The sequence below is a fragment of the Mytilus trossulus genome, chromosome 13 (genome assembly GCF_036588685.1).
Source record: "Mytilus trossulus isolate FHL-02 chromosome 13, PNRI_Mtr1.1.1.hap1, whole genome shotgun sequence".
NCBI classification, from domain to species: domain Eukaryota; kingdom Metazoa; phylum Mollusca; class Bivalvia; order Mytilida; family Mytilidae; genus Mytilus; species Mytilus trossulus.
The window spans coordinates 4,912,583-4,938,828 of NC_086385.1; the positions used below are offsets into that span (position 1 = coordinate 4,912,583).

Sequence of the window (26,246 nt, forward strand, 5' to 3'; positions counted from 1 at the left end):
CCTAGGAACTAACCTGGAGGAGGATACAGAGTATCCCATTGTACTTGATAAAGAACTCGTTTATTCCTAGAAACTAACTTGGAGGAGGATACAGAGTATCCCATTGTCCTCGATAAAGAACTTGTTTCTTCCTAGGAACTAACCTGGAGGAGGATACAGAGTATCCCATTGTCCTCGATAGAGAACTCTTTTCTTCCTAGGAACTAACCTGGAGGAGGATACAGAGTATCCCATTGTCCTCGATAGAGAACTCTTTTTCTCCTAAAAACTAACCTGGAGGAGGATACAGAGTATCCCATTGTACTTGATAAGGACTCGTTTATTCCTAGAGACTAACCTGGAGGAGGATACAGAGTGTCCCATTGTCCTCGATAAAGAACTCGTTTATTCCTAGAAACTAACCTGGAGGAGGATACAGAGTATCCCATTGTACTCGATAAAGAACTCGTTTCCTTCCTAGGAACTAACCTGGAGGAGGATACAGAGTATCCCATTGTCCTCGATAGAGAACTCGTTTCTTCCTAGGAACTAACCTGGAGGAGGATACAGAGTATCCCATTGTCCTCGATAGAGAACTCTTTTTCTCCTAAAAACTAACCTGGAGGAGGATACAGAGTATCACATTGTCCTCGATAGAGAACTCGTTTCTTCCTAGGAACTAACCTGGAGGAGGATACAGAGTATCCCATTGTACTCGATAAAGAACTCGTTTCTTCCTAGGAACTAACCTGGAGGAGGATACAGAGTATCCCATTGTCTTCGATAGAGAACATTCCTAGAAACTAACCTGGAGGAGGATACAGAGTATCCCATTGTCCTCGATAGAGAACTCGTTTTCTCCTAGAAACTAACCTGGAGGAGGATACAGAGTATCCCATTGTCCTCGATAGAGAACTCGTTTCTTCCTCGGAACTAACCTGGAGGAGGATACAGAGTATCCCATTGTACTTGATAAAGAACTCGTTTATTCCTAGAAACTAACTTGGAGGAGGATACAGAGTATCCCATTGTCCTCGATAAAGAACTTGTTTCTTCCTAGGAACTAACCTGGAGGAGGATACAGAGTATCCCATTGTCCTCGATAGAGAACTCTTTTCTTCCTAGGAACTAACCTGGAGGAGGATACAGAGTATCCCATTGTCCTCGATAGAGAACTCTTTTTCTCCTAAAAACTAACCTGGAGGAGGATACAGAGTATCCCATTGTACTTGATAAAGAACTCGTTTATTCCTAGAAACTAACCTGGAGGAGGATACAGAGTATCCCATTGTACTCGATAAAGAACTCGTTTCCTTCCTAGGAACTAACCTGGAGGAGGATACAGAGTATCCCATTGTCCTCGATAGAGAACTCGTTTCTTCCTAGGAACTAACCTGGAGGAGGATACAGAGTATCCCATTGTCCTCGATAGAGAACTCTTTTTCTCCTAAAAACTAACCTGGAGGAGGATACACTACAAAAGTCAAAAAGTCTGAAAAGACCAGTTTTTGTCTTGATTTGCATGAACTTTTACTTGACATTCTCCAAAAGTATGACTCGTGTCTTAATTTTTCTTGACAAATTCTCATTTATATCAAATTTGTATGAAATTTACTCGACATATTCTTGACATTCTGATTATGGTCTTAAAATTTATTGACAAATTCTTGACATTTGAATACTGTCTTGAAATTTCTCGACATATTCTCGACATTCTTAATCTTTCTCAGTTTGGCTTGACATATTCTGAACATTTTGAATTGTGTCTTAAATTTACTTGACAATTCTGAGTTTTACAAATCATGACCAATATTCATAATATAACTTTAATCTTTATTTCTTTTTACATAATATGTTGTTGTTTTTAAGTTACATTTTTTACAACAAATATGAAAGTTGGGCATGTAAAACAATTGAAAATTTGGGTATTTAAATAGTTTCACAAATGCAAATATGGCCACGAAATCTAATGTATAAAATAATTTAAATGAGGGTGTGTTGATATAAAACAATCCAAATGTGTTTTTTTTGTAAAAAATTAAAAATTTTGATTCCTAAATCTTAATTTATTAATTAAATTATTAAACCAATCATATGGTAGACATATTTCACTCTACATTCATAATATCAAATGTTAATATGGTAAATAATTATTGTACAAAAATGTGGTTTATAGACATTTATACTGTTGAGATAGTGTCAAGACATATTTAATACTGTCAAGAATGTGTCAAGACATATTCAGACATTATTAAGAATGTCAAGAATATGTCAAGACAAATTCAGACATTATTAAGAATGTCAAGAATATGTCGAGACAGATCGAGAAAAATTTAAGACAGTCAATAATTGGTCGAGACTAATCCAGACTCTTATCAGATGATACAGGAAGTGTCGAGAAATTTTAAGACAATGTTAATACTGTCAAGACACTTGTCAAGAAAAATCAAGAACCTTTTTAGACAAACTAATACTATGTCAAGAATTTTCAAAAATTATGCAGACAAATTAAGAATGTCAAGTAAAAATTCATGCAAATTCAGACAAAAACTGGTCTTTTCAGACTTTTTGACTTTTGTAGTGATACAGAGTATCACATTGTCCTCGATAGAGAACTCGTTTCTTCCTAGGAACTAACCTGGAGGAGGATACAGAGTATCCCATTGTACTCGATAAAGAACTCGTTTCTTCCTAGGAACTAACCTGGAAGAGGATACAGAGTATCCCATTGTCCTCGATAGAGAACTCGTTTCTTCCTAGGAACTAACCTGGAGGAGGATACAGAGTATCCCATTGTCCTCGATAGAGAACTCTTTTTCTCCTAAAAACTAACCTGGAGGAGGATACAGAGTATCACATTGTCCTCGATAGAGAACTCGTTTCTTCCTAGGAACTAACCTGGAGGAGGATACAGAGTATCCCATTGTCCTCGATAAAGAACTCGTTTCTTCCTAGGAGCTAACCTGGAGGAGGATACAGAGTATCCCATTGTCCTCTATAAAGAACTCTTTTTCTCCTAGAAACTAACCTGGTGGAGGATACAGAGTATCCCATTGTCCTCGATAGAGAACTCTTTTTCTCCTAGAAACTAACCTGGAGGAGGATACAGAGTATCCCATTGTCCTCGATAAAGAACTCGTTTCTTCCTAGGAACTAACCTGGAGGAGGATACAGAGTATCCCATTGTCCTCGATAGGAACTCGTTTCTTCCTAGGAACTAACCTGGAGGAGGATACAGAGTACCCCATTGTCCTCGATAGAGAACTCGTTTCTTCCTAGGAACTAACCTGGAGGAGGATACAGAGTATCCCATTGTCCTCGATAGAGAACTCTTTTTCTCCTAGAAACTAACCTGGAGGAGGATACAGAATATCCCATTGTCCTCGATAGAGAACTCGTTTCTTCCTTGGAACTAACCTGGAGGAGGATACAGAGTATCCCATTGTTCTTGATAAAGAACTCGTTTATTCCTAGAAACTAACCTGGAGGAGGATACAGAGTATCCCATTGTACTTGATAAAGAACTCGTTTATTCCTAGGAACTAACCTGGAGGAGGATACAGAGTATCCCATTGTCCTCGATAAAGAACTCGTTTCTTCCTAGGAACTAACCTGGAGGAGGATACAGAGTATCCCATTGTCCTTGATAGAGAACTCGTTTCTTCCTAGGAACTAACTTGGAGGAGGATACAGAGTATCCCATTGTCCTGGAAAGAAAACTCTTTTTCTCCTTGGAACTAACCTGGAGGAGGATACAGAGTATCCCATTGTCCTCGATAGAGAACTCGTGTCTTCCTAGGAACTAACCTGGAGGAGGATACAGAGTATCCCATTGTACTTGATAAAGAACTCGTTTCTTCCTAGGAACTAACCTTGAGGAGGATACAGAGTATCCCATTGTCTTCGATAGAGAACTCGTTTCTTCCTAGGAACTAACCTGGAGGAGGATACAGAGTATCCCATTGTCTTCAATAGAGAACTCGTTTCTTCCTTGAAAGTAACCTGGAGGAGGATACAGAGTATCCCATTGTCTTCGAAAGAGAACTCGTTTATTCCTAGAAACTAACCTGGAGGAGGATACAGAGTATCCCATTGTCTTCGATAGAGAACTCGTTTTCTCCTAGAAACTAACCTGGAGGAGGATACAGAGTATCCCATTGTCCTCGATAAAGAACTCGTTTCTTCCTAGGAACTAACCTGGAGGAGGATACAGAGTATCCCATTGTCCTCGATAGAGAACTAGTTTCTTCCTAGGAACTAACCTGGAGGAGGATACAGAGTATCCCATTGTCCTTGATAGAGAACTCTTTTTCTCCTAGAAACTAACCTGGAGGAGGATACAGAGTATCCCATTGTCCTCGATAGAGAACTCGTTTCTTCCTAGGAACTAACCTGGAGGAGGATACAGAGTATCCCATTGTACTTGATAAAGAACTCGTTTATTCCTAGAAACTAACCTGGAGGAGGATACAGAGTATCCCATTGTCCTCGATAAAGAACTCGTTTTTTCCTAGGAACTAACCTGGAGGAGGATACAGAGTATCCCATTGTCCTCGATAGAGAACTCGTTTCTTCTTATGAACTAACCTGGAGGAGGATACAGAGTATCCCATTGTCCTCGATAGAAAACTCTTTTTCTCCTAGGAACTAACCTGGAGGAGGATACAAAGTATCCCATTGTACTTGATAAAGAACTCGTTTCTTCCTAGGAACTAACCTGGAGGAGGATACAGAGTATCCCATTGTCTTCAATAGAGAACTTGTTTTCTCCTAGAAAGTAACCTGGAGGAGGATACAGAGTATCCCATTGTCCTCGATATAGAACTCTTTTTCTCCTAGAAACTAACCTGGAGGAGGATACAGAGTATCCCATTGTCCTCGATAAAGAACTCGTTTCTTCCTAGGAACTAACCTGGAGGAGGATACAGAGTATCCCATTGTCCTCGATAGAGAACTCGTTTCTTCCTAGGAACTAACCTGGAGGAGGATACAGAGTATCCCATTGTACTTGATAAAGAACTCGTTTATTCCTAGAAACTAACTTGGAGGAGGATACAGAGTATCCCATTGTCCTCGATAAAGAACTTGTTTCTTCCTAGGAACTAACCTGGAGGAGGATACAGAGTATCCCATTGTCCTCGATAGAGAACTCTTTTCTTCCTAGGAACTAACCTGGAGGAGGATACAGAGTATCCCATTGTCCTCGATAGAGAACTAGTTTCTTCCTAGGAACTAACCTGGAGGAGGATACAGAGTATCCCATTGTCCTTGATAGAGAACTCTTTTTCTCCTAGAAACTAACCTGGAGGAGGATACAGAGTATCCCATTGTCCTCGATAGAGAACTCGTTTCTTCCTAGGAACTAACCTGGAGGAGGATACAGAGTATCCCATTGTACTTGATAAAGAACTCGTTTATTCCTAGAAACTAACCTGGAGGAGGATACAGAGTATCCCATTGTCCTCGATAAAGAACTCGTTTCTTCCTAGGAACTAACCTGGAGGAGGATACAGAGTATCTCATTGTCCTCGATAGAGAACTCGTTTCTTCTTATGAACTAACCTGGAGGAGGATACAGAGTATCCCATTGTCCTCGATAGAAAACTCTTTTTCTCCTAGGAACTAACCTGGAGGAGGATACAAAGTATCCCATTGTACTTGATAAAGAACTCGTTTCTTCCTAGGAACTAACCTGGAGGAGGATACAGAGTATCCCATTGTCTTCAATAGAGAACTTGTTTTCTCCTAGAAAGTAACCTGGAGGAGGATACAGAGTATCCCATTGTCCTCGATAGAGAACTCTTTTTCTCCTAGAAACTAACCTGGAGGAGGATACAGAGTATCCCATTGTCCTCGATAAAGAACTCGTTTCTTCCTAGGAACTAACCTGGAGGAGGATACAGAGTATCCCATTGTCCTCGATAGAGAACTCGTTTCTTCCTAGGAACTAACCTGGAGGAGGATACAGAGTATCCCATTGTACTTGATAAAGAACTCGTTTATTCCTAGAAACTAACTTGGAGGAGGATACAGAGTATCCCATTGTCCTCGATAAAGAACTTGTTTCTTCCTAGGAACTAACCTGGAGGAGGATACAGAGTATCCCATTGTCCTCGATAGAGAACTCTTTTCTTCCTAGGAACTAACCTGGAGGAGGATACAGAGTATCCCATTGTCCTCGATAGAGAACTCTTTTTCTCCTAAAAACTAACCTGGAGGAGGATACAGAGTATCCCATTGTACTTGATAAGGACTCGTTTATTCCTAGAGACTAACCTGGAGGAGGATACAGAGTATCCCATTGTCCTCGATAAAGAACTCGTTTATTCCTAGAAACTAACCTGGAGGAGGATACAGAGTATCCCATTGTACTCGATAAAGAACTCGTTTCCTTCCTAGGAACTAACCTGGAGGAGGATACAGAGTATCCCATTGTCCTCGATAGAGAACTCGTTTCTTCCTAGGAACTAACCTGGAGGAGGATACAGAGTATCCCATTGTCCTCGATAGAGAACTCTTTTTCTCCTAAAAACTAACCTGGAGGAGGATACAGAGTATCACATTGTCCTCGATAGAGAACTCGTTTCTTCCTAGGAACTAACCTGGAGGAGGATACAGAGTATCCCATTGTACTCGATAAAGAACTCGTTTCTTCCTAGGAACTAACCTGGAGGAGGATACAGAGTATCCCATTGTCCTCGATAGAGAACTCGTTTCTTCCTAGGAACTAACCTGGAGGAGGATACAGAGTATCCCATTGTCCTCGATAGAGAACTCTTTTTCTCCTAAAAACTAACCTGGAGGAGGATACAGAGTATCACATTGTCCTCGATAGAGAACTCGTTTCTTCCTAGGAACTAACCTGGAGGAGGATACAGAGTATCCCATTGTCCTCGATAAAGAACTCGTTTCTTCCTAGGAGCTAACCTGGAGGAGGATACAGAGTATCCCATTGTCCTCTATAAAGAACTCTTTTTCTCCAATAAACTAACCTGGTGGAGGATACAGAGTATCCCATTGTCCTCGATAGAGAACTCTTTTTCTCCTAGAAACTAACCTGGAGGAGGATACAGAGTATCCCATTGTCCTCGATAAAGAACTCGTTTCTTCCTAGGAACTAACCTGGAGGAGGATACAGAGTATCCCATTGTCCTCGATAGGAACTCGTTTCTTCCTAGGAACTAACCTGGAGGAGGATACAGAGTACCCCATTGTCCTCGATAGAGAACTCGTTTCTTCCTAGGAACTAACCTGGAGGAGGATACAGAGTATCCCATTGTCCTCGATAGAGAACTCTTTTTCTCCTAGAAACTAACCTGGAGGAGGATACAGAATATCCCATTGTCCTCGATAGAGAACTCGTTTCTTCCTAGGAACTAACCTGGAGGAGGATACAGAGTATCCCATTGTTCTTGATAAAGAACTCGTTTATTCCTAGAAACTAACCTGGAGGAGGATACAGAGTATCCCATTGTACTTGATAAAGAACTCGTTTATTCCTAGGAACTAACCTGGAGGAGGATACAGAGTATCCCATTGTCCTCGATAAAGAACTCGTTTCTTCCTAGGAACTAACCTGGAGGAGGATACAGAGTATCCCATTGTCCTTGATAGAGAACTCGTTTCTTCCTAGGAACTAACTTGGAGGAGGATACAGAGTATCCCATTGTCCTGGAAAGAAAACTCTTTTTCTCCTTGGAACTAACCTGGAGGAGGATACAGAGTATCCCATTGTCCTCGATAGAGAACTCGTGTCTTCCTAGGAACTAACCTGGAGGAGGATACAGAGTATCCCATTGTACTTGATAAAGAACTCGTTTCTTCCTAGGAACTAACCTTGAGGAGGATACAGAGTATCCCATTGTCTTCGATAGAGAACTCGTTTCTTCCTAGGAACTAACCTGGAGGAGGATACAGAGTATCCCATTGTCTTCGATAGAGAACTCGTTTCTTCCTTGAAAGTAACCTGGAGGAGGATACAGAGTATCCCATTGTCTTCGAAAGAGAACTCGTTTATTCCTAGAAACTAACCTGGAGGAGGATACAGAGTATCCCATTGTCTTCGATAGACAACTCGTTTTCTCCTAGAAACTAACCTGGAGGAGGATACAGAGTATCCCATTGTCCTCGATAAAGAACTCGTTTCTTCCTAGGAACTAACCTGGAGGAGGATACAGAGTATCCCATTGTCCTCGATAGAGAACTAGTTTCTTCCTAGGAACTAACCTGGAGGAGGATACAGAGTATCCCATTGTCCTTGATAGAGAACTCTTTTTCTCCTAGAAACTAACCTGGAGGAGGATACAGAGTATCCCATTGTCCTCGATAGAGAACTCGTTTCCTCCTAGGAACTAACCTGGAGGAGGATACAGAGTATCCCATTGTACTTGATAAAGAACTCGTTTATTCCTAGAAACTAACCTGGAGGAGGATACAGAGTATCCCATTGTCCTCGATAAAGAACTCGTTTCTTCCTAGGAACTAACCTGGAGGAGGATACAGAGTATCCCATTGTCCTCGATAGAGAACTCGTTTCTTCTTATGAACTAACCTGGAGGAGGATACAGAGTATCCCATTGTCCTCGATAGAAAACTCTTTTTCTCCTAGGAACTAACCTGGAGGAGGATACAAAGTATCCCATTGTACTTGATAAAGAACTCGTTTCTTCCTAGGAACTAACCTGGAGGAGGATACAGAGTATCCCATTGTCTTCAATAGAGAACTTGTTTTCTCCTAGAAAGTAACCTGGAGGAGGATACAGAGTATCCCATTGTCCTCGATAGAGAACTCTTTTTCTTCTAGAAACTAACCTGGAGGAGGATACAGAGTATCCCATTGTCCTCGATAAAGAACTCGTTTCTTCCTAGGAACTAACCTGGAGGAGGATACAGAGTATCCCATTGTCCTCGATAGGAACTCGTTTCTTCCTAAGAACTAACCTGGAGGAGGATACAGAGTATCCCATTGTACTTGATAAGGACTCGTTTATTCCTAGAGACTAACCTGGAGGAGGATACAGAGTATCCCATTGTCCTCGATAAAGAACTCGTTTCTTCCTAGGAACTAACCTGGAGGAGGATACAGAGTATCCCATTGTCCTCGATAGAGAACTCGTTTCTTCCTAGGAACTAACCTGGAGGAGGATACAGAGTATCCCATTGTACTCGATAAAGAACTCGTTTCTTCCTAGGAACTAACCTGGAGGAGGATACAGAGTATCCCATTGTCCTCGATAGAGAACTCGTTTCTTCCTAGGAACTAACCTGGAGGAGGATACAGAGTATCCCATTGTCCTCGATAAAGAACTCTTTTTCTCCTAAAAACTAACCTGGAGGAGGATACAGAGTATCACATTGTCCTCGATAGAGAACTCGCTTCTTCCTAGGAACTAACCTGGAGGAGGATACAGAGTATCCCATTGTCCTCGATAGAGAACTCGTTTCTTCCTAGGAGCTAACCTGGAGGAGGATACAGAGTATCCCATTGTCCTCTATAAAGAACTCTTTTTCTCCTAGAAACTAACCTGGTGGAGGATACAGAGTATCCCATTGTCCTCGATAGAGAACTCTTTTTCTCCTAGAAACTAACCTGGAGGAGGATACAGAGTATCCCATTGTCCTCGATAAAGAACTCGTTTCTTCCTAGGAACTAACCTGGAGGAGGATACAGAGTATCCCATTGTCCTCGATAGGAACTCGTTTCTTCCTAGGAACTAACCTGGAGGAGGATACAGAGTACCCCATTGTCCTCGATAGAGAACTCGTTTCTTCCTAGGAACTAACCTGGAGGAGGATACAGAGTATCCCATTGTCCTTGATAGAGAACTCGTTTCTTCCTAGGAACTAACTTGGAGGAGGATACAGAGTATCCCATTGTCCTGGAAAGAAAACTCTTTTTCTCCTTGGAACTAACCTGGAGGAGGATACAGAGTATCCCATTGTCCTCGATAGAGAACTCGTGTCTTCCTAGGAACTAACCTGGAGGAGGATACAGAGTATCCCATTGTACTTGATAAAGAACTCGTTTCTTCCTAGGAACTAACCTGGAGGAGGATACAGAGTATCCCATTGTCTTCGATAGAGAACTCGTTTCTTCCTAGGAACTAACCTGGAGGAGGATACAGAGTATCCCATTGTCTTCGATAGAGAACTCGTTTCTTCCTTGAAAGTAACCTGGAGGAGGATACAGAGTATCCCATTGTCTTCGAAAGAGAACTCGTTTATTCCTAGAAACTAACCTGGAGGAGGATACAGAGTATCCCATTGTCTTCGATAGAGAACTCGTTTTCTCCTAGAAACTAACCTGGAGGAGGATACAGAGTATCCCATTGTCTTCGATAGAGAACTCGTTTTCTCCTAGAAACTAACCTGGAGGAGGATATAGAGTATCCCATTGTCCTCGATAGAGAACTCGTTTTCTCCTAGGAACTAACCTGGAGGAGGATACAGAGTATCCCATTGTCCTTGATAGAGAACTCGTTTCTTCCTAGGAACTAACCTGGAGGAGGATACAGAGTATCCCATTGTCCTTGATAGAGAACTCGTTTCTTCCTAGGAACTAACCGGGAGGAGGATACAGAGTATCCCATTGTCCTCGATAGAGAACTCGTTTCTTCCTAGGAACTAACCTGGAGGAGGATACAGAGTATCCCATTGTACTTGATAAAGAACTCGTTTATTCCTAGAAACTAACATGGAGGAGGATACAGAGTATCCCATTGTCCTCGATAAAGAACTCGTTTCTTCCTAGGAACTAACCTGGAGGAGGATACAGAGTATCCCATTGTCCTCGATAGAGAACTCGTTTCTTCTTATGAACTAACCTGGAGGAGGATACAGAGTATCCCATTGTCCTCGATAGAAAACTCTTTTTCTCCTAGGAACTAACCTGGAGGAGGATACAAAGTATCCCATTGTACTTGATAAAGAACTCGTTTCTTCCTAGGAACTAACCTGGAGGAGGATACAGAGTATCCCATTGTCTTCAATAGAGAACTCGTTTTCTCCTAGAAAGTAACCTGGAGGAGGATACAGAGTATCCCATTGTCCTCGATAGAGAACTCTTTTTCTCCTAGAAACTAACCTGGAGGAGGATACAGAGTATCCCATTGTCCTCGATAAAGAACTCGTTTCTTCCTAGGAACTAACCTGGAGGAGGATACAGAGTATCCCATTGTCCTCGATAGGAACTCGTTTCTTCCTAGGAACTAACCTGGAGGAGGATACAGAGTATCCCATTGTACTTGATAAGGACTCGTTTATTCCTAGAGACTAACCTGGAGGAGGATACAGAGTATCCCATTGTCCTCGATAAAGAACTCGTTTCTTCCTAGGAACTAACCTGGAGGAGGATACAGAGTATCCCATTGTCCTCGATAGAGAACTCGTTTCTTCCTAGGAACTAACCTGGAGGAGGATACAGAGTATCCCATTGTCCTTGATAGAGAACTCTTTTTCTCCTAGGAACTAACCTGGAGGAGGATACAGAGTATCCCATTGTCCTCGATAGAGAACTCGTTTCTTCCTAGGAACTAACCTGGAGGAGGATACAGAGTATCCCATTGTACTTGATAAAGAACTCGTTTCTTCCTAGGAACTAACCTGGAGGAGGATACAGAGTATCCCATTGTCTTCGATAGAGAACTCGTTTTCTCCTAGAAAGTAACCTGGAGGAGGATACAGAGTATCCCATTGTCCTCGATAAAGAACTCTTTTTCTCCTAGAAACTAACCTGGAGGAGGATACAGAGTATCCCATTGTCCTCGATAAAGAACTCGTTTCTTCCTAGGAACTAACCTGGAGGAGGATACAGAGTATCCCATTGTCCTCGATAGGAACTCGTTTCTTCCTAGGAACTAACCTGGAGGAGGATACAGAGTATCCCATTGTACTTGATAAGGACTCGTTTATTCCTATTATTCCTAGAGACTAACCTGGAGGAGGATACAGAGTATCCCATTGTCCTCGATAAAGGACTCGTTTCTTCCTAGGAACTAACCTGGAGGAGGATACAGAGTATCCCATTGTCCTCGATAGAGAACTCGTTTCTTCCTAGGAACTAACCTGGAGGAGGATACAGAGTATCCCATTGTCCTCGATAGGAACTCGTTTCTTCCTAGGAACTAACCTGGAGGAGGATACAGAGTATCCCATTGTACTTGATAAGGACTCGTTTATTCCTAGAGACTAACCTGGAGGAGGATACAGAGTATCCCATTGTCTTCGATAGAGAACTCGTTTTCTCCTAGAAAGTAACCTGGAGGAGGATACAGAGTATCCCATTGTCCTCGATAAAGAACTCTTTTTCTCCTAGAAACTAACCTGGAGGAGGATACAGAGTATCCCATTGTCCTCGATAAAGAACTTTTTTCTCCTAGAAACTAACCTGGAGGAGGATACAGAGTATCCCATTGTACTCGAGAGAGAACTTGTTTCTTCCTAGAAACTTACCTGGAGGAGGATACAGAGTATCCCATTGTACTCGATAGAGAACTTGTTTTCTCCTAAAAACTAACCTGGAGGAGGATACAGAGTATCCCATTGTCCTCGATAGAGAACTCGTTTCTTCCTAGGAGGGGGAATATACAGATCTTGCAATATCGCCTTGTTTCCTGCTAAATTCAAATCAGCTGATAAACTTGGATGTAACTTATCAAAGAAATTTGTAAGTGCTCCGGCGGCTACTCTGTAGTGTAGATACACAATACGAAGAAAGTTGTCCTCCTCTTTTGACACCATGTTGTTCAATATTCAAAAATCTAAAATTACATAATACAAACAATTTCAAATACAGACAATGGAAAAAAACAAGTGAACAACGTACACTGAACAAAACAAAAGATCTATGGCACAGTGTTATAAAAAATTATAAAACAAGGGGGAGATGTAACATTGTAAAGCAATTCATCTTGAGTGAAAAAAGTAAACATTGCATTTTATTGCTGATTCATATTATTATGGAAAAGAGAAAACAATGACAACTTAAACGCATCCTTGGTACTTTTTTAAGTCAGGGAGTTGGTTACCATACATAGCTTAACACATTTACTTAATTCTTTCATAGATACAAATATCAGAAAGACAACCAAAACCTAGGACAAAATGCTACAAAAAGAAAATAACGTACGCAGGTAAATAAAAATAATTTTGTGTTAAGGTATACATATAGTGTTAGAAATCAACATCAAGTTTAGAAAACCTGCATTACATATATGTACTACTTGACTGTTTAATTTCATAATTTTTGTTCATCTTTTTTAATTTGATGTTACTGTCATTTTTTTCTTCTTAGTTGATTTTTTCATATTCAACCTATTTATTATAATTTTTAGATATATTGTGCAATATAACTTATCTTGAGAAATAAATTGCACACACTTGATAGTATGACTAAACTTTTCCATGTTATGTTTTATTAACATGAAAACTTATAGGAACTAAGCTTACTCCATGCATGCTTGGATGAAAGCATGCATGGAGACAATTACTATAGCGTTAACTTAGTCAGTGCTTGCATGGATTATTTCTGCTTGAAACATTGAATATTGTATTAGTCCATGCAAGCATGGACTAAGTTAACCTTAGTTGCCTTCGTCTATGCATGCATGGACTAAGGCTGTTTTGATAGTCCATGCAAGCATGTATTAATTTAACGTTAGTTGCCTAATTGTCCATGCATGCATGAACTCAGTCTGTTTTGTTAGTCCATGAAAACATGGATTTAGGTAACGTTAGTTGCCTTCGTCCATGCATGCATGGAGTAAGCTTAGTTCCCAAGTTTTCATGTTTACATAATATGCAAGGGTTTACCGGTAGTCATAGTGTTTGAAATTTATTTTTTAAGGTAAGTTATAATGTACAATATGTCTTTAAATAATAATAAATAGGTTAAATATGAAAAAATCGACTACAAAGAAAAAAAATAAAAAAATTCAAAAATAATTGAACTAACATCATAAAATTAGGCGGTAAAATGAAATGGAGGTTTCCTAAACTTGATGTTGATATCCAGTTTTATTTAATACCTTGTTTAAAACAAATCCTAAGAATTTATTGTTTTAACATCATGGGCACTCAAAGAAGACACTACTTGTGCAATGCCAAAATAGTATTGACATGCAGTAGGAGAGTTTAATGAATATGTACAATGTTATATATAGATAGAGTAATCTGTGTTATATAGAAAAAATTGTAAGGGTTCCGCGTTACCCAGTGTCTCGCCTACTTTTGCTGTAAATTCCAGGCTCAACAAAATCGAGGGAAAAAATCAATAAAAATATTCTGCCTGATACTATCTTTTGATTGTAAGAAGAATCTGTCCAAGTTTGGTAAAATCCCAGAATAGTTTATGAATCTAATAAATATTTTAAAAACTTTAACTGCAGACTGGATGTAATGTTAACTGGAAGAAAAACTAAGTCCATTTATAAGTAAAATACAGATACACAGGTACAAAATATAAACAAAATTTCTTTCTAGATACTAGCTTTTGATCAGAAACAAGCTTCTGTCCAACTTTGGTACAAATTAAAAATAGTATACCCACAGAGTTAATATTGCAGGCAGAAAATCTAAGTCTATTTAAAGTAGAATACGGAAAAAATGGATTTATCGTTTTACAAAATTAACTTCTGAATACTATCTTATGATCATAAACAAGCTTCTGTCCAAGTTTGGTACAAACCAAGAATAGTTTAAGAAAGTTATTAAAATTTTAAAAACTTTAACCACAGAGTGAATGTTATGTTTTCCCGCAGAAAAACTAAGTCCATTTATAAGTAAAATACGAAAAAAACAGAATTTCATTTTTACAAAATTTACTTCTGGATACTATCTAATGATCATAAACAAGCTTCTGTCCAAGTTTGGCAGAAATCCAGGATAGTTTAAGAAAGATATTAAAATTTCAAAAACTTTAACCACAGAGTGAATGTAATGTTTTTCCCGCAGAAAAACTAAGTCCATTTATAAGTAAAATACGGAAAAAATGGAATTTCATTTTCACAAAATTTACTTCTGGATACTATCTTATGATCATAAACAAGCTTCTGTACAAGTTTGGTACAAATCAAGTATGGTTTAAGAAAGTTATTAAAATTTCAAAAACTTTAACCACAGAGTGAATATTTGTGGACACCGCCGCCGACGACGATGGAATGTAGGATCGCTTAGTCTCGCTTTTTCGACTAAAGTCGAAGGCTCGACAAAAATGAACGTGGATGTGTATTGTAAAGAATACAAAAATGCTGAAGACAAAACAAAAGGCTTCGTCAATGTAAATTTTATTCAAACAATGGTGTGATATTACCTTTACTAATAAGTATTTAAAGGTTGCATGGTTGAGTTTAAACGGATCACATTGCTTTTTTCGCGCTATTAGTACATTATTACTATAACCATAACATTGAGGATGTGAAATACCGCCAACTTTACTAACCAAATGTTTGTATCTCTAAAAGAATTAATTAATATATTTAGCTATATATTATGATAACCAACTCCCTGACTTAATAATTTACCAGTGTCAGTGTTTTTGCTTTTTCTAGAATAATATGAATCAGCATAAAGATGCGATCTTTTTTTTAACTCACGTTTATTGTTTTACACTGCATTTGTGTATTAACTCTAAGATTTTTTTTTTATATTTATTGTTTAAATTACAATCATAATTAGATTCTTAAAATTTAAGAGGAAATGATTAAGTTCAATAAATTTAAAATCAACCATATACTTTTGTGGAGAGTTGTCTCAGTGGCAATTATACCACATTTTCTTTTGTATACATAAATGCGTAATGAAATGCCATCCAAGATAGCAACAAAACGTTGTTTAAGGGTTGTAGTGAACAAAATAATGCTTTGTTGCATCTAATTATGATTTAAGGAGGCTCACGGGTTTAAGATTTTCAGAAAAAAATCAAACATTTATTTTTCTTTGCAAATTTTATTAATTACCTTTAGTAGTTGTTACTTTATCTTATGGTACAAGAATTTTTCCAAAAAATCAATACAAGTTGGCCCCAGGTGACTTTTAGAATTAAGATATCATTGAAAAAGCTCCAAATTATCTCCCTTTGGTGCAAAAATGCCATTTTTTGGCTCTAAAAATGAAATATCTTTTATAACTCATCGGTGACCTATATTTTTTATTGTTGTTTTCGAATAGGCTGTTCATAAACTGAATAATTGTAAATTTTAACCAATTTCTGTAATTTAGTTCTTTTTTTATTTCGATATTACCAAAATTTCTCCTATTAGTTCAACAGAAAAAAAGGACATTAACAAAAATGTATGCTTTTTTCGAAGGCAGATTGTGAGCGTAAATGCACGGTGACCCCATTTTTTTATTTCATTTTTCCATTAGGTATAAGGTAAAGTTAATTTATAGAAAAATATAGAGAAATCCTATATTAAATAAAAAAAAAAATTTAGACCCGCAAGCCCCCTTAACTGCATAAAGCAATGTAAAATTTAACTAAACTGGACACAATGCTATCATTTCAGTCACCAAATATGTTATTGGTTCCTATGGAACATATCAAATCTCAAACTTAACCTTCACCGATGAACCATAAAAACGAGGTCAAGGTTATATGAACCCTGTTAGATAGATACCTATACTTTGCAAAAATTTTATTCACACAATTTTACATATCTTATATGTTCAGTATGTGATAAACTGACAAAATTATGAAAAACTTATTGACCAATGAACCGCAAAATGTGGACAATGTCATTAGCACTCTACAAGACAGACATTTACACCCTACCATTGTTCTATACACAAAATATAAATTGCTTACAATATCTTAGAAATAGACTACCTGACAAGAATGTGATATTGTCGAATGAACAAAGAAAATGAGATGAAGGTCAGATGACACCTGCCACTTGGACAAAGGATGATTTGGATGGAGGGATGGTACCAAGGCCAATATCACCAAATTTTTATCACATTTACAAATTTAATTTTTGTCATTTACTACAAAAACATTTATTGTAACATTGCCACGTATTTTAGAATAAGGAAATACACAAACGCTAGAATTTGGCATAACTGGGGCTAAATCGATAACAGTTGATTGTGTATTATTACTTGTGGCCATCTTTGGAAAGTTCAGCAATGAAGAATCTTGCCAGATACATATTCATTTCCTATATTGAGATATCCTCTGGATGACGGAGTTCTCCAGTACTTTGTAACCACTCCTTTAGAATTTGAATGTCACTTTCAGTTTGTTTTCGTGTTAGCGTTTTCCATTTGCTCTCCAAAGTCTGCCGTATCGCATCCTTCATGGCAATGAAACGAGCACCGCCATTTTTCGCCTTTTTCATTAAGAATGCAATGATGGCACGTCATTTGGAATCAGGGCACAATAACCAAAGACATTTTATTTGTTCAGGACAGCAATATAAGTAGGACGCTTCAGAGTAAATTGTACATGTCTGTCTGGCAGGGTTCATATAACCTTGTTTTGTTAAATTTTACATTGCTACATGTAATTAAATCATAACCTGATGCACAAATAAATTATTTTGTTCATTATTTTAAAATTCCAACATTTAAACAAGGTATGCAACCCTCAACAATGCAGGCCTTTTAGACGTCACTTACTAGATAGAGGGCATTGCCTGTATCCAAGCGTTATAAAGCTTGTAAGTGATAATCATTGTGCAAGATAAACTAGAAATAATAGATATAGGAAGATGTGGTGTGAGTGCCAATGAGACAACTCTCCATCCAAATAACAATTTATAAAAGTAAACCATTAAAGGTCAATGTACGCCCTTCAACACGGACCTTGGCTCACACCGAACAGCTAGCTAGAAAGAGCCCCAAACTTACTAGTGTAAAACCATTCAAACTGGAAAACCAACGGTCTAATCTATAGAGCCTGTGTCGCTCACCTTGGTCTATGTGAATATTAAACAAAGGAAGCAGATGGATTCATGACAAAATTGTGTTTTGGTGATGGTGATGTGTTTGTACATCTTACTTTACTGAACATTCTTGCTGCTTACAATTATCTCTATCTACAATGAACTTGGCCCAGTAGTTTCAGTGGAAAATGTTAGTTAAAATTTACAAATTTTATGAAAATTGTTCAAAATTGACTATAAAGGACAATAACTCCTTAGGGGTCAATTGACCATTTCCGTCATGTTGACTTATTTGTAAATCTTACTTTGCTTAACATTATTGATGTTTACAGTTTATCTGTATCTATAATAATATTCAAGATAATAACCAAAAACAGCAAAATTTCCTTAAAATTACCAATTCAGGGAGAGCAACCCAACGAGTTGTCAAATTCATCTGAAAATGTCAGGGCAGATAGTTCTTGACCTGGTGAACAAATTTACCCCATGTCAGATTTGCTCTAAAGGCTGCGGTTTCAGAGTTATAAGCCAAAATCTACATTTCACCCCTATGTTCTATTTTTAGTCATGGCAGCCACCTTGGTTGGTTGGCCTGGTCACCGGACACAACTTTTAAACTAGATACCCCAATGATGATTGTGGCCAAGTTTGGTTTAATTTGGCCCAGTAGTTTTAGAGGAGAAGATTTTTGTAAAAGATAACTAAGATTTACGAAAAATGGTTAAAAATTGACTATAAAGGGCAATAACTCCTAAAGGGATCAACAGACCATTTTGGTTATGTTGACTTATTTGTAGATCTTACATTTTTGCTGTTACAGTTTATCTCTATCTATAATAATATTCAAGATAATAACCAAAAACAGCAAAATTTCCTTAAAATTACCAATTCAGGGGCAGCAACCTATCAACGGGTTGTCCAATTTGAGGACAGATAGATCTTGACCTGATAAACAATTTTACTCTGTCAGATTTGCTCTAAATGCTTTGGTTTTTGAGTGATAAGCCAAAAACTGCATTTTACCCCCATGTTCTATTTTTAGCCATAGCGGCCATCTTGGTTGGTTAGCCGGGTCACCAGACACAATTTTCAAACTATATACCCTAGTGATGTTGTGGCCAAGTTTGGTTTAATTTGGCCCAGTAGTTTCAGAGGAGAAGATTTTTATAAAAGATGACTAAGATTTACGAAAAATGGTTAAAAATTGACTATAAAGGGCAATAACTCCTAAAGGGGTCAACATACCATTTTGGTCCTGTTGACTTATTTGTAGATCTTACTTTACTGAATATTTTTGCTGTTTACAGTTTATCTCTTTCTATGATAATATTCAAGATAATAACCAACTAGAGGCTCTAAAGAGCCTGTGTCGCTCACCTTGGTCTATGTGAATATTAAACAAAGGAAGCAGATGGATTCATGACAAAATTGTGTTTTGGTGATGGTGATGTGTTTGTACGTCTTACTTTACCGAACATTCTTGCTGCTTACAGTTATCTCTATCTAAAATGAACTTTGTCCAGTAGTTTCAGTGGAAAATGTTAGTAAAAATTTACAAATTTTATAAAAATAGTTAAAAATTGACTATAAAGGACAATAACTCCTTAGGTCAATTGAACATTTCAGTCATGTTGACTTATTTGTAAATCTTACTTTGCTGTACATTATTGCTGTTTAAAGTTTATCTCTATCTATAATTATATTCAAGATAATAAACAAAAACAGTAAAATTTCCTTAAAATTACAAATTTAGGGGCAGCAACCTATCAACGGGTTGTCCAATTTGAGGACAGATAGATCTTGACCTGATAAACAATTTTACTCTGACAGATTTGCTCTAAATGCTTTGGTTTTTGAGTGATAAGCCAAAAACTGCATTTTACCCCCATGTTCTATTTTTAGCCATAGCGGCCATCTTGGTTGGTTAGCCGGGTCACCAGACACAATTTTCAAACTATATACCCTAGTGATGTTGTGGCCAAGTTTGGTTTAATTTGGCCCAGAAGTTTCAGAGGAGAAGATTTTTATAAAAGATGACCCTTCGAGCCAGGTGAGCTAAATATAGCAAAATGGCTGCTGCTGCTGCATTTTTTTGTGTGTTCATTCATACACCTTATCCCTCATCCCGGCTGACCCTGCCGCTTCAACTTTTGACGCATACAACAATTATCAATCAATTGTGGCGTCAGATATTTTGTTTTATGACGTCAAATTTTTACCGAACCTGTGTGATATCCAGTAATGGCGGACAAATAGCGATAAGGTGTATTAGAACAGTATATTTCTTTTCAGACTGCTGTATCTTTTTTATTATAAGAGAAAGTTATTGCATGAAAAATGCTCAGGAGAGTAAGAAATTATGTTTCTGTTTCGATTTTATTACAAAATAACTTTCACTCTCAAGTTTTTTTAACATATATATTGATTCAAATTCAGTAATACTGTATAATTTTATTCTTTTAAATTGTAAAATTGAGAATGGAAATGGGGAATGTGTCAAAGAGACAACAACCCGACCAAAATAAAAAAAACACAACAGCAGAAGGTCACCAACAGGTCTTCAATGTAGCGAGAAATTCCCGCACAAGGAGGCGTCCTTCAGCTGGCCCCTAAACAAATATATACTAGTTCAGTGATAATGAACGCCATACTAATTTCCAAATTGTACACAAGAAACTAAAATTTAAATAATACAAGACTAACAAAGGCCAGAGGCTCCTGACTTGGGACAAGCGCAAAAATGCGGCGGGGTTAAACATGTTTGTGAGATCTCAACCCTCCCCCTATACCTCTAACCAGTATAGAAAAGTAAAAGCATAACAATACGCACATTAAAATTCAGTTCAAGAGAAGTCCGAGTCTGATGTCAGAAGATGTAACCAAAGAAAATAAACAAAATGACAATTATACATAAATAACAACAGACTACTAGCAGTTAACTGACATGCCAGCTCCAGACTTCAATTAAACTGACTGAAAGATTATGATTTCATCATTTGAACATCAGGCACAATCCTTCCCGTAAGGGGTTTAGTATCATACCATCATAACATATATGAGAAGAACATAACCCGTGTCATGCCAACAACTGTTTTTAGAATAAATGTGTTTAGTTCCGACGCAAAGACCTTATCAGTGACTCAATATTAACTCCAAAATATGCAATCTTTAATGACTTGACAACAGTATCGTAATTATATCCCTTCTTAATAAGTCTATTCAAAGGTTTTGTAAGTTTATGAGGTGAATTATACGTTTAATTTCTATTTTTCTAACTAATACCAGGGATGATTGCACTATATAGTTAAGGGTCGCTTAGCGGCCCTTAAATCTGCCAGCGGCCCCAAAAAAATGTTTGTGAATATAAATTCCCAATTCAGGAAAATAAAATAAAAATCGGTATTACCCGAAAAGTTTCCCTCACCGATTACGGCAACTATAATTTTTCATAGTTTGTTGTCAAAACGTAGTAAAATCTGGATAAGAATGCTGACTATGATTGCATTTTATTAACAACGATTTAACATGTCAACATGAGGTAAACAATGTTAGCAGCTGGATTCAATTGATTAAAATGTTATGGCAGTATTTGATCACGACAGTCATAAAAGTAGATCACTCAGCAGGTTGATCAAAACATGCTTTTTGTCAAAGCAGACCTCTGCAAAGAGCAAATTCAAATTTTGATATAATTGATGTATAATTTTTATTGGGCCGCGATCTCGTAAAAGTAGATCGCCCAGCAGAGCCGGTTAAGTAATTTGATTAAAACTTGTTTTGTAAAAGAAATTATTTTATATTTTGCTCTATTTCCTCAAAAGACAAAAGTTTGAGCGTTTTTGAAAATAATGATAGACATTCATGAAATGAGACCCAGGGCCAGATCCAGCCATTTTAAAAAGGGGGGTCCTAACCCAGGACAAAAGGGGGGGGGGACAATTTGAAATCCATTTGAATCAAGGTAAGTTTATTAAGATGATCTGTTGAAAAAAATACCCAATGGATGATATTTTTCAGTGGTTGATATGGCAAGCTGTTTTGATATTTAATCTAACTGTCTTTAAGATACATCATAAACTTTATAAGATATCTTATATTATAGTACATAAGTTATATCTTATATAGTTTGTAAGATATCTTATAAAGTTTATAACATATCATCTATAGTTCATGGGATATCCTATATAATTTATGAGACATCTTATACAGTTTATAAGATATATCGCATACAATTTTCTTTATCAGATATCTTGTAGATTATATAAGATATCTTATAAACTATATAAGATATAATCTTAAGTAAAGTTTATTTATAAGATATCTTATAAACTATGTAAGCTATCTTAAGCTTATGAATAAGATTATTTAAGATATCTTATGAATAAGATTATTTAAGATATCTTATGAATAAGATTATTTAAGATATCTTATGAATAAGATTATTTAAGATATCTTATATGTTATATAAGATATTATTAGAGATATCATATATAAATTATAAGATATTCCATATAATTTATAAGATATCTTATATAATTTTCTTAATATGATATATATCCAATAAACTATATATATAAGATATCTTATACAAAAATATTTATAAGATATTTCATATACTTTATGAGATATCTTACAAACTTTAGAAGATATCTTATAAAGTATATAAGATATAAGAAGACATTTTGGTGACTTTCTGTTGTTGTCTGTTGTATGGTCGGGTTGTTGTCTCTTTGACACATTCTCAATTTTAAGATATCTAAGTATAAAGTATATAAGATATTTTATAAAGTTTTTTTAACTTTATGACATATCTTATTAAATATAAGATAACTCATATAATATATAAGGGGACGACCATTTGATATTCTTTTTTTTTTTTTTGGGGGGGGGGGGGATTTTTCATTCCTGATCACATGACAGTTTATTATAAAATCAGTTGCAGGTACATGTAGCGTACAAAGGCCAATGACTATATTATTAAAAGCACCATGGTTCAATCATCAGGTTTTGATTGGTTTAAAGCTGTCATGTGGTGACCCCCTATGGATGCTTAGGGGTTAGTAAATTTCAATTTGGGTTTATGACGTCATGTCTACTGTTAATGGTGACGTCATGTATTAAAGTCAAAATAAACGAGTGACCGGTGAAAAATAATTTTTGAGCCAATGCATACCATGCATACCAACAAGATAAACTTAGTCTTCTGTGCAAGATTTTGTCAGCAATAAACCAGGTGCTCCGCATGGCGCAATTTTATACGACCCCAGTGGTTGAACCCTGAACAGTTGCGGCAAATTTGGTCACAATATTCAAGCTTGATTCTGTCTGAATTTGGATTGTGATCAAATTTTTGACATAATATAGGTTTTTGTCACAAAATTAATGTGGTCAAAGATCAACAAATCTATTGCACAATACTGTGCTATTAAAGAATTCTTCTTGAAACTTTTCAAAATTCGAAATTTGAAAAATTTTGAAAAAAAAGGAAGCTCTTCAAAAAATGGTAAACGAAAAATCCCCCCCCCCAAAAAAAACTTTTTGAAACCCTTCTTTTTGGCCTTTTTGTTTGGCTCCTAATTCCTACATATTTTGGGCAACTAACCCAAAACTTAATCCCAGCCTCCCCTTTGTTATATGGTACATTGTGGTACAATTTCAGAGAGATCCATACAATTACACATATTAAGTTATTGTCTGAAACTAGAAAAATGCTTGTTTTGACCCATTTTTGGCCCTTAATTCCTAAACTTTGGCCCCATAACCCCTAATATGAATCCAAACCTTCTACTTGTGGTTTTAAAAATTGCGGTATGATTTCAGAGCAATTGAAATACTTCTACAAAAGTTATTGTCCTGAAACTAGAAAAATGCTTGTTTTGGGCTCCTTTCGAGTCCCTAATTCCTAATGGGTTGGGACCATCATCCGCAAAATCAATCCCAACCTTCCTTTTGTGGTATTGAACCTTCTGAAAAAAATATCATGAAGATCTATTTACTTAAACTCAAGTTATTAACCGGAAACCAATGTGTCTTCGGAGGACGAAGCTGCAGACGACGACATCATATCATTATATGATCCCAAAAATTTTTGGGGTCGTATAAAAAAACGCATGGATATTGAGCACATGTTTAACATGTACAATCAGATAATAGTTTATTTTAAGGACATCCATGCGTATTGCAATCACAGGATTTTTACGAGATGGGTAACACGGAGGTCACTAATTGCATACGGAAAATATATCGGGGAATTGTTTCCTGGAAGGAATCAATTAAAATAAAGTAAATTTTTTCTTAATATGATCAAATTAAAGAATTTTCTTCAGAAAAAAGTATATGTACATAAGTTTTATAATGAAAACTATCCATTGAGTTATAAAAAACATATGCATTATATTTTTAATTTGAGGTTTCTTAGGACTTTAATGTTATTGTGTTTCATTGTTTATTTTCCCACAAAAAGCAGCAGAAAAGGTCAAGCGTGCGATAAATTCGTTATACAGTTTATTAATGACCCCCTACGGACCATAGAGGGTAAATAAAATCAATAGGTAATTTGTGCTCTGGCCTCACACCTATGAATTTTACTTTCCTTTTTCTTTTAATTTGGATCAGTAGGGGGTCAGTAGCAAACCATTTAACTTATAATAACAATACATCTGACATTTTGGTTAGAATCTTAATCAGAGCTATTTCAGAAACATGGTAAACATGATAATAAATCAGAATAAAATGGCCTGTGTTCCGTCGGTTCAGTCATTTTTTTATTCTTATTCTGACCTACATTAACTTGTGCATTTTACCATGATTAATTTATTAGATAACATTAAATATGTTTTGTATACCTGTAGTTCTTGGTATTTTTTTCTATATGTCTTCTACTTGTGTCTGTAAATCAGGAGATATAGACCATTTCAGTGGTCTCTCTACTGTAGGTTCAGTCATTCTTTCATATGAAATCTACTCTTCACTTCTTGTAATATAAACAGTCAACTCTTCACTTCTCCTTATTTAAACAGTCAATCTTAATACTGTAAAAATATAAGTAAAAACAATATATATATAAGTCATTCCAAAATAGTCGTCATCAAAATATATCTAATTTATCGCAAATGAAATAAACCATGTTAAAAATGTGTGTTGAGGTTTGTACCTAACCAATGTACGTGTTGTAACCAACAATTGATTTACTAAAAAAAATCTACCCATAAACCAAGTGGAAAAACTCTTTTTTTACGTATTTGTTTTTCGTTCATTTTTTTAATTTTTTTTACATAAATAAGGCCGTTAGTTTTCTCGTTTGAATTGTTTTACATTGTCTTATCAGAGCCTTTTATAGCTGACTATGCGGTATGGGCTTTGCTCATTGTTGAAATCCGTACGGTGACCTATAGTGGCTAATTTCTGTGTCATTTTGGTCTTTTGTGGATAGTTGTCTCATTGGCAATCATACCACATCTTCTTTTTTATATTTACAATTTTACAGCAATACCATAAATACCTAAAATGATGTAACTTATATTCAATATGCATGAGCTTTTAATTTTGCCATTTGATAAATAGGGACTTTCAGTATTTTTGTAAATTTACTTTTTCCTTACCTGGCAAATTGAACGATACAATTTTCTCGGTATACATGGTATACGCCAACACACATGTCAAGATATTTGATATGATTTGATTTTCATGTTTGTATTTGTCATGTGTCTAGTCAAATAAAAGAGAATTAAAGGAGAAGGTCCAGTAAGACCCCTTTTTGGCCACAAAATATAGCAGTGTACAAAATTGTTAAAATGTAAAGTTTTAGTTATTTATTGGAAAGAAGAATGATATTATATGTTATTCAGGTCTCAGACAGGGTATATACTGTGACATTCCAGGCTTAAGAGTTTTTATCCCCTGAGTCGAAGGTGAAGGGGATATAAGTCCTAAGCCGGAAATGTCACAGTATATATATCCTTTCTGAGACCTGAATTACACATATATTACGGATTACCCCTGACTTAATGTTATTTTCCAGTGCAGGTATTTGTTGCAGCACATATATAATGAACAAGAGTGCACACGCTGAAATGTCTCGCCTTCTTTATTAATCATTGATATTATGTTGATAGTCCTAAGTATAAAGCTTTATTACAACTGTCACATAAACTAAACATTGACCAAGATAACTAAATAAAGACCAATGAACCATGATAATGAGGTCAAGGTCAGATGAACCATGCCAGGCAGACATATACAGCTAACAATGTTTCCATACAACAATTATAGTTGACCTATTACTTATAGTTTAAGAAAAATAGACCAAAACACAAATACTTAACACTGATCAATGAACCGTGAAAAGGAGGTCAAGGTCAAATAAAACCTGCGCCACTGACATATAGA

The 26,246-nt window shown here is 36.6% G+C and overlaps 1 protein-coding gene across 3 annotated transcripts in view; it reads right to left on the minus strand.

The window, feature by feature from the left end:
* Positions 1 to 26,246, minus strand: part of LOC134695289 (uncharacterized) — a 49,676-nt gene that overhangs the window by 18,392 nt on the left and 5,038 nt on the right. For 2 of the 3 annotated variants that reach the window (XM_063556510.1, XM_063556509.1), the window contains exons 2-3: positions 24,704 to 24,889; positions 12,495 to 12,737 (exon numbers count right to left, since the gene is read on the minus strand). In XM_063556510.1, the coding sequence (XP_063412580.1) occupies positions 12,495 to 12,717 (223 nt within the window). In that variant the 5' untranslated portion in view covers positions 12,718 to 12,737; positions 24,704 to 24,889. The remainder of the gene's footprint in view (positions 1 to 12,494; positions 12,738 to 24,703; positions 24,890 to 26,246) is intronic. The other variant, XM_063556511.1, reaches the window with a different exon arrangement.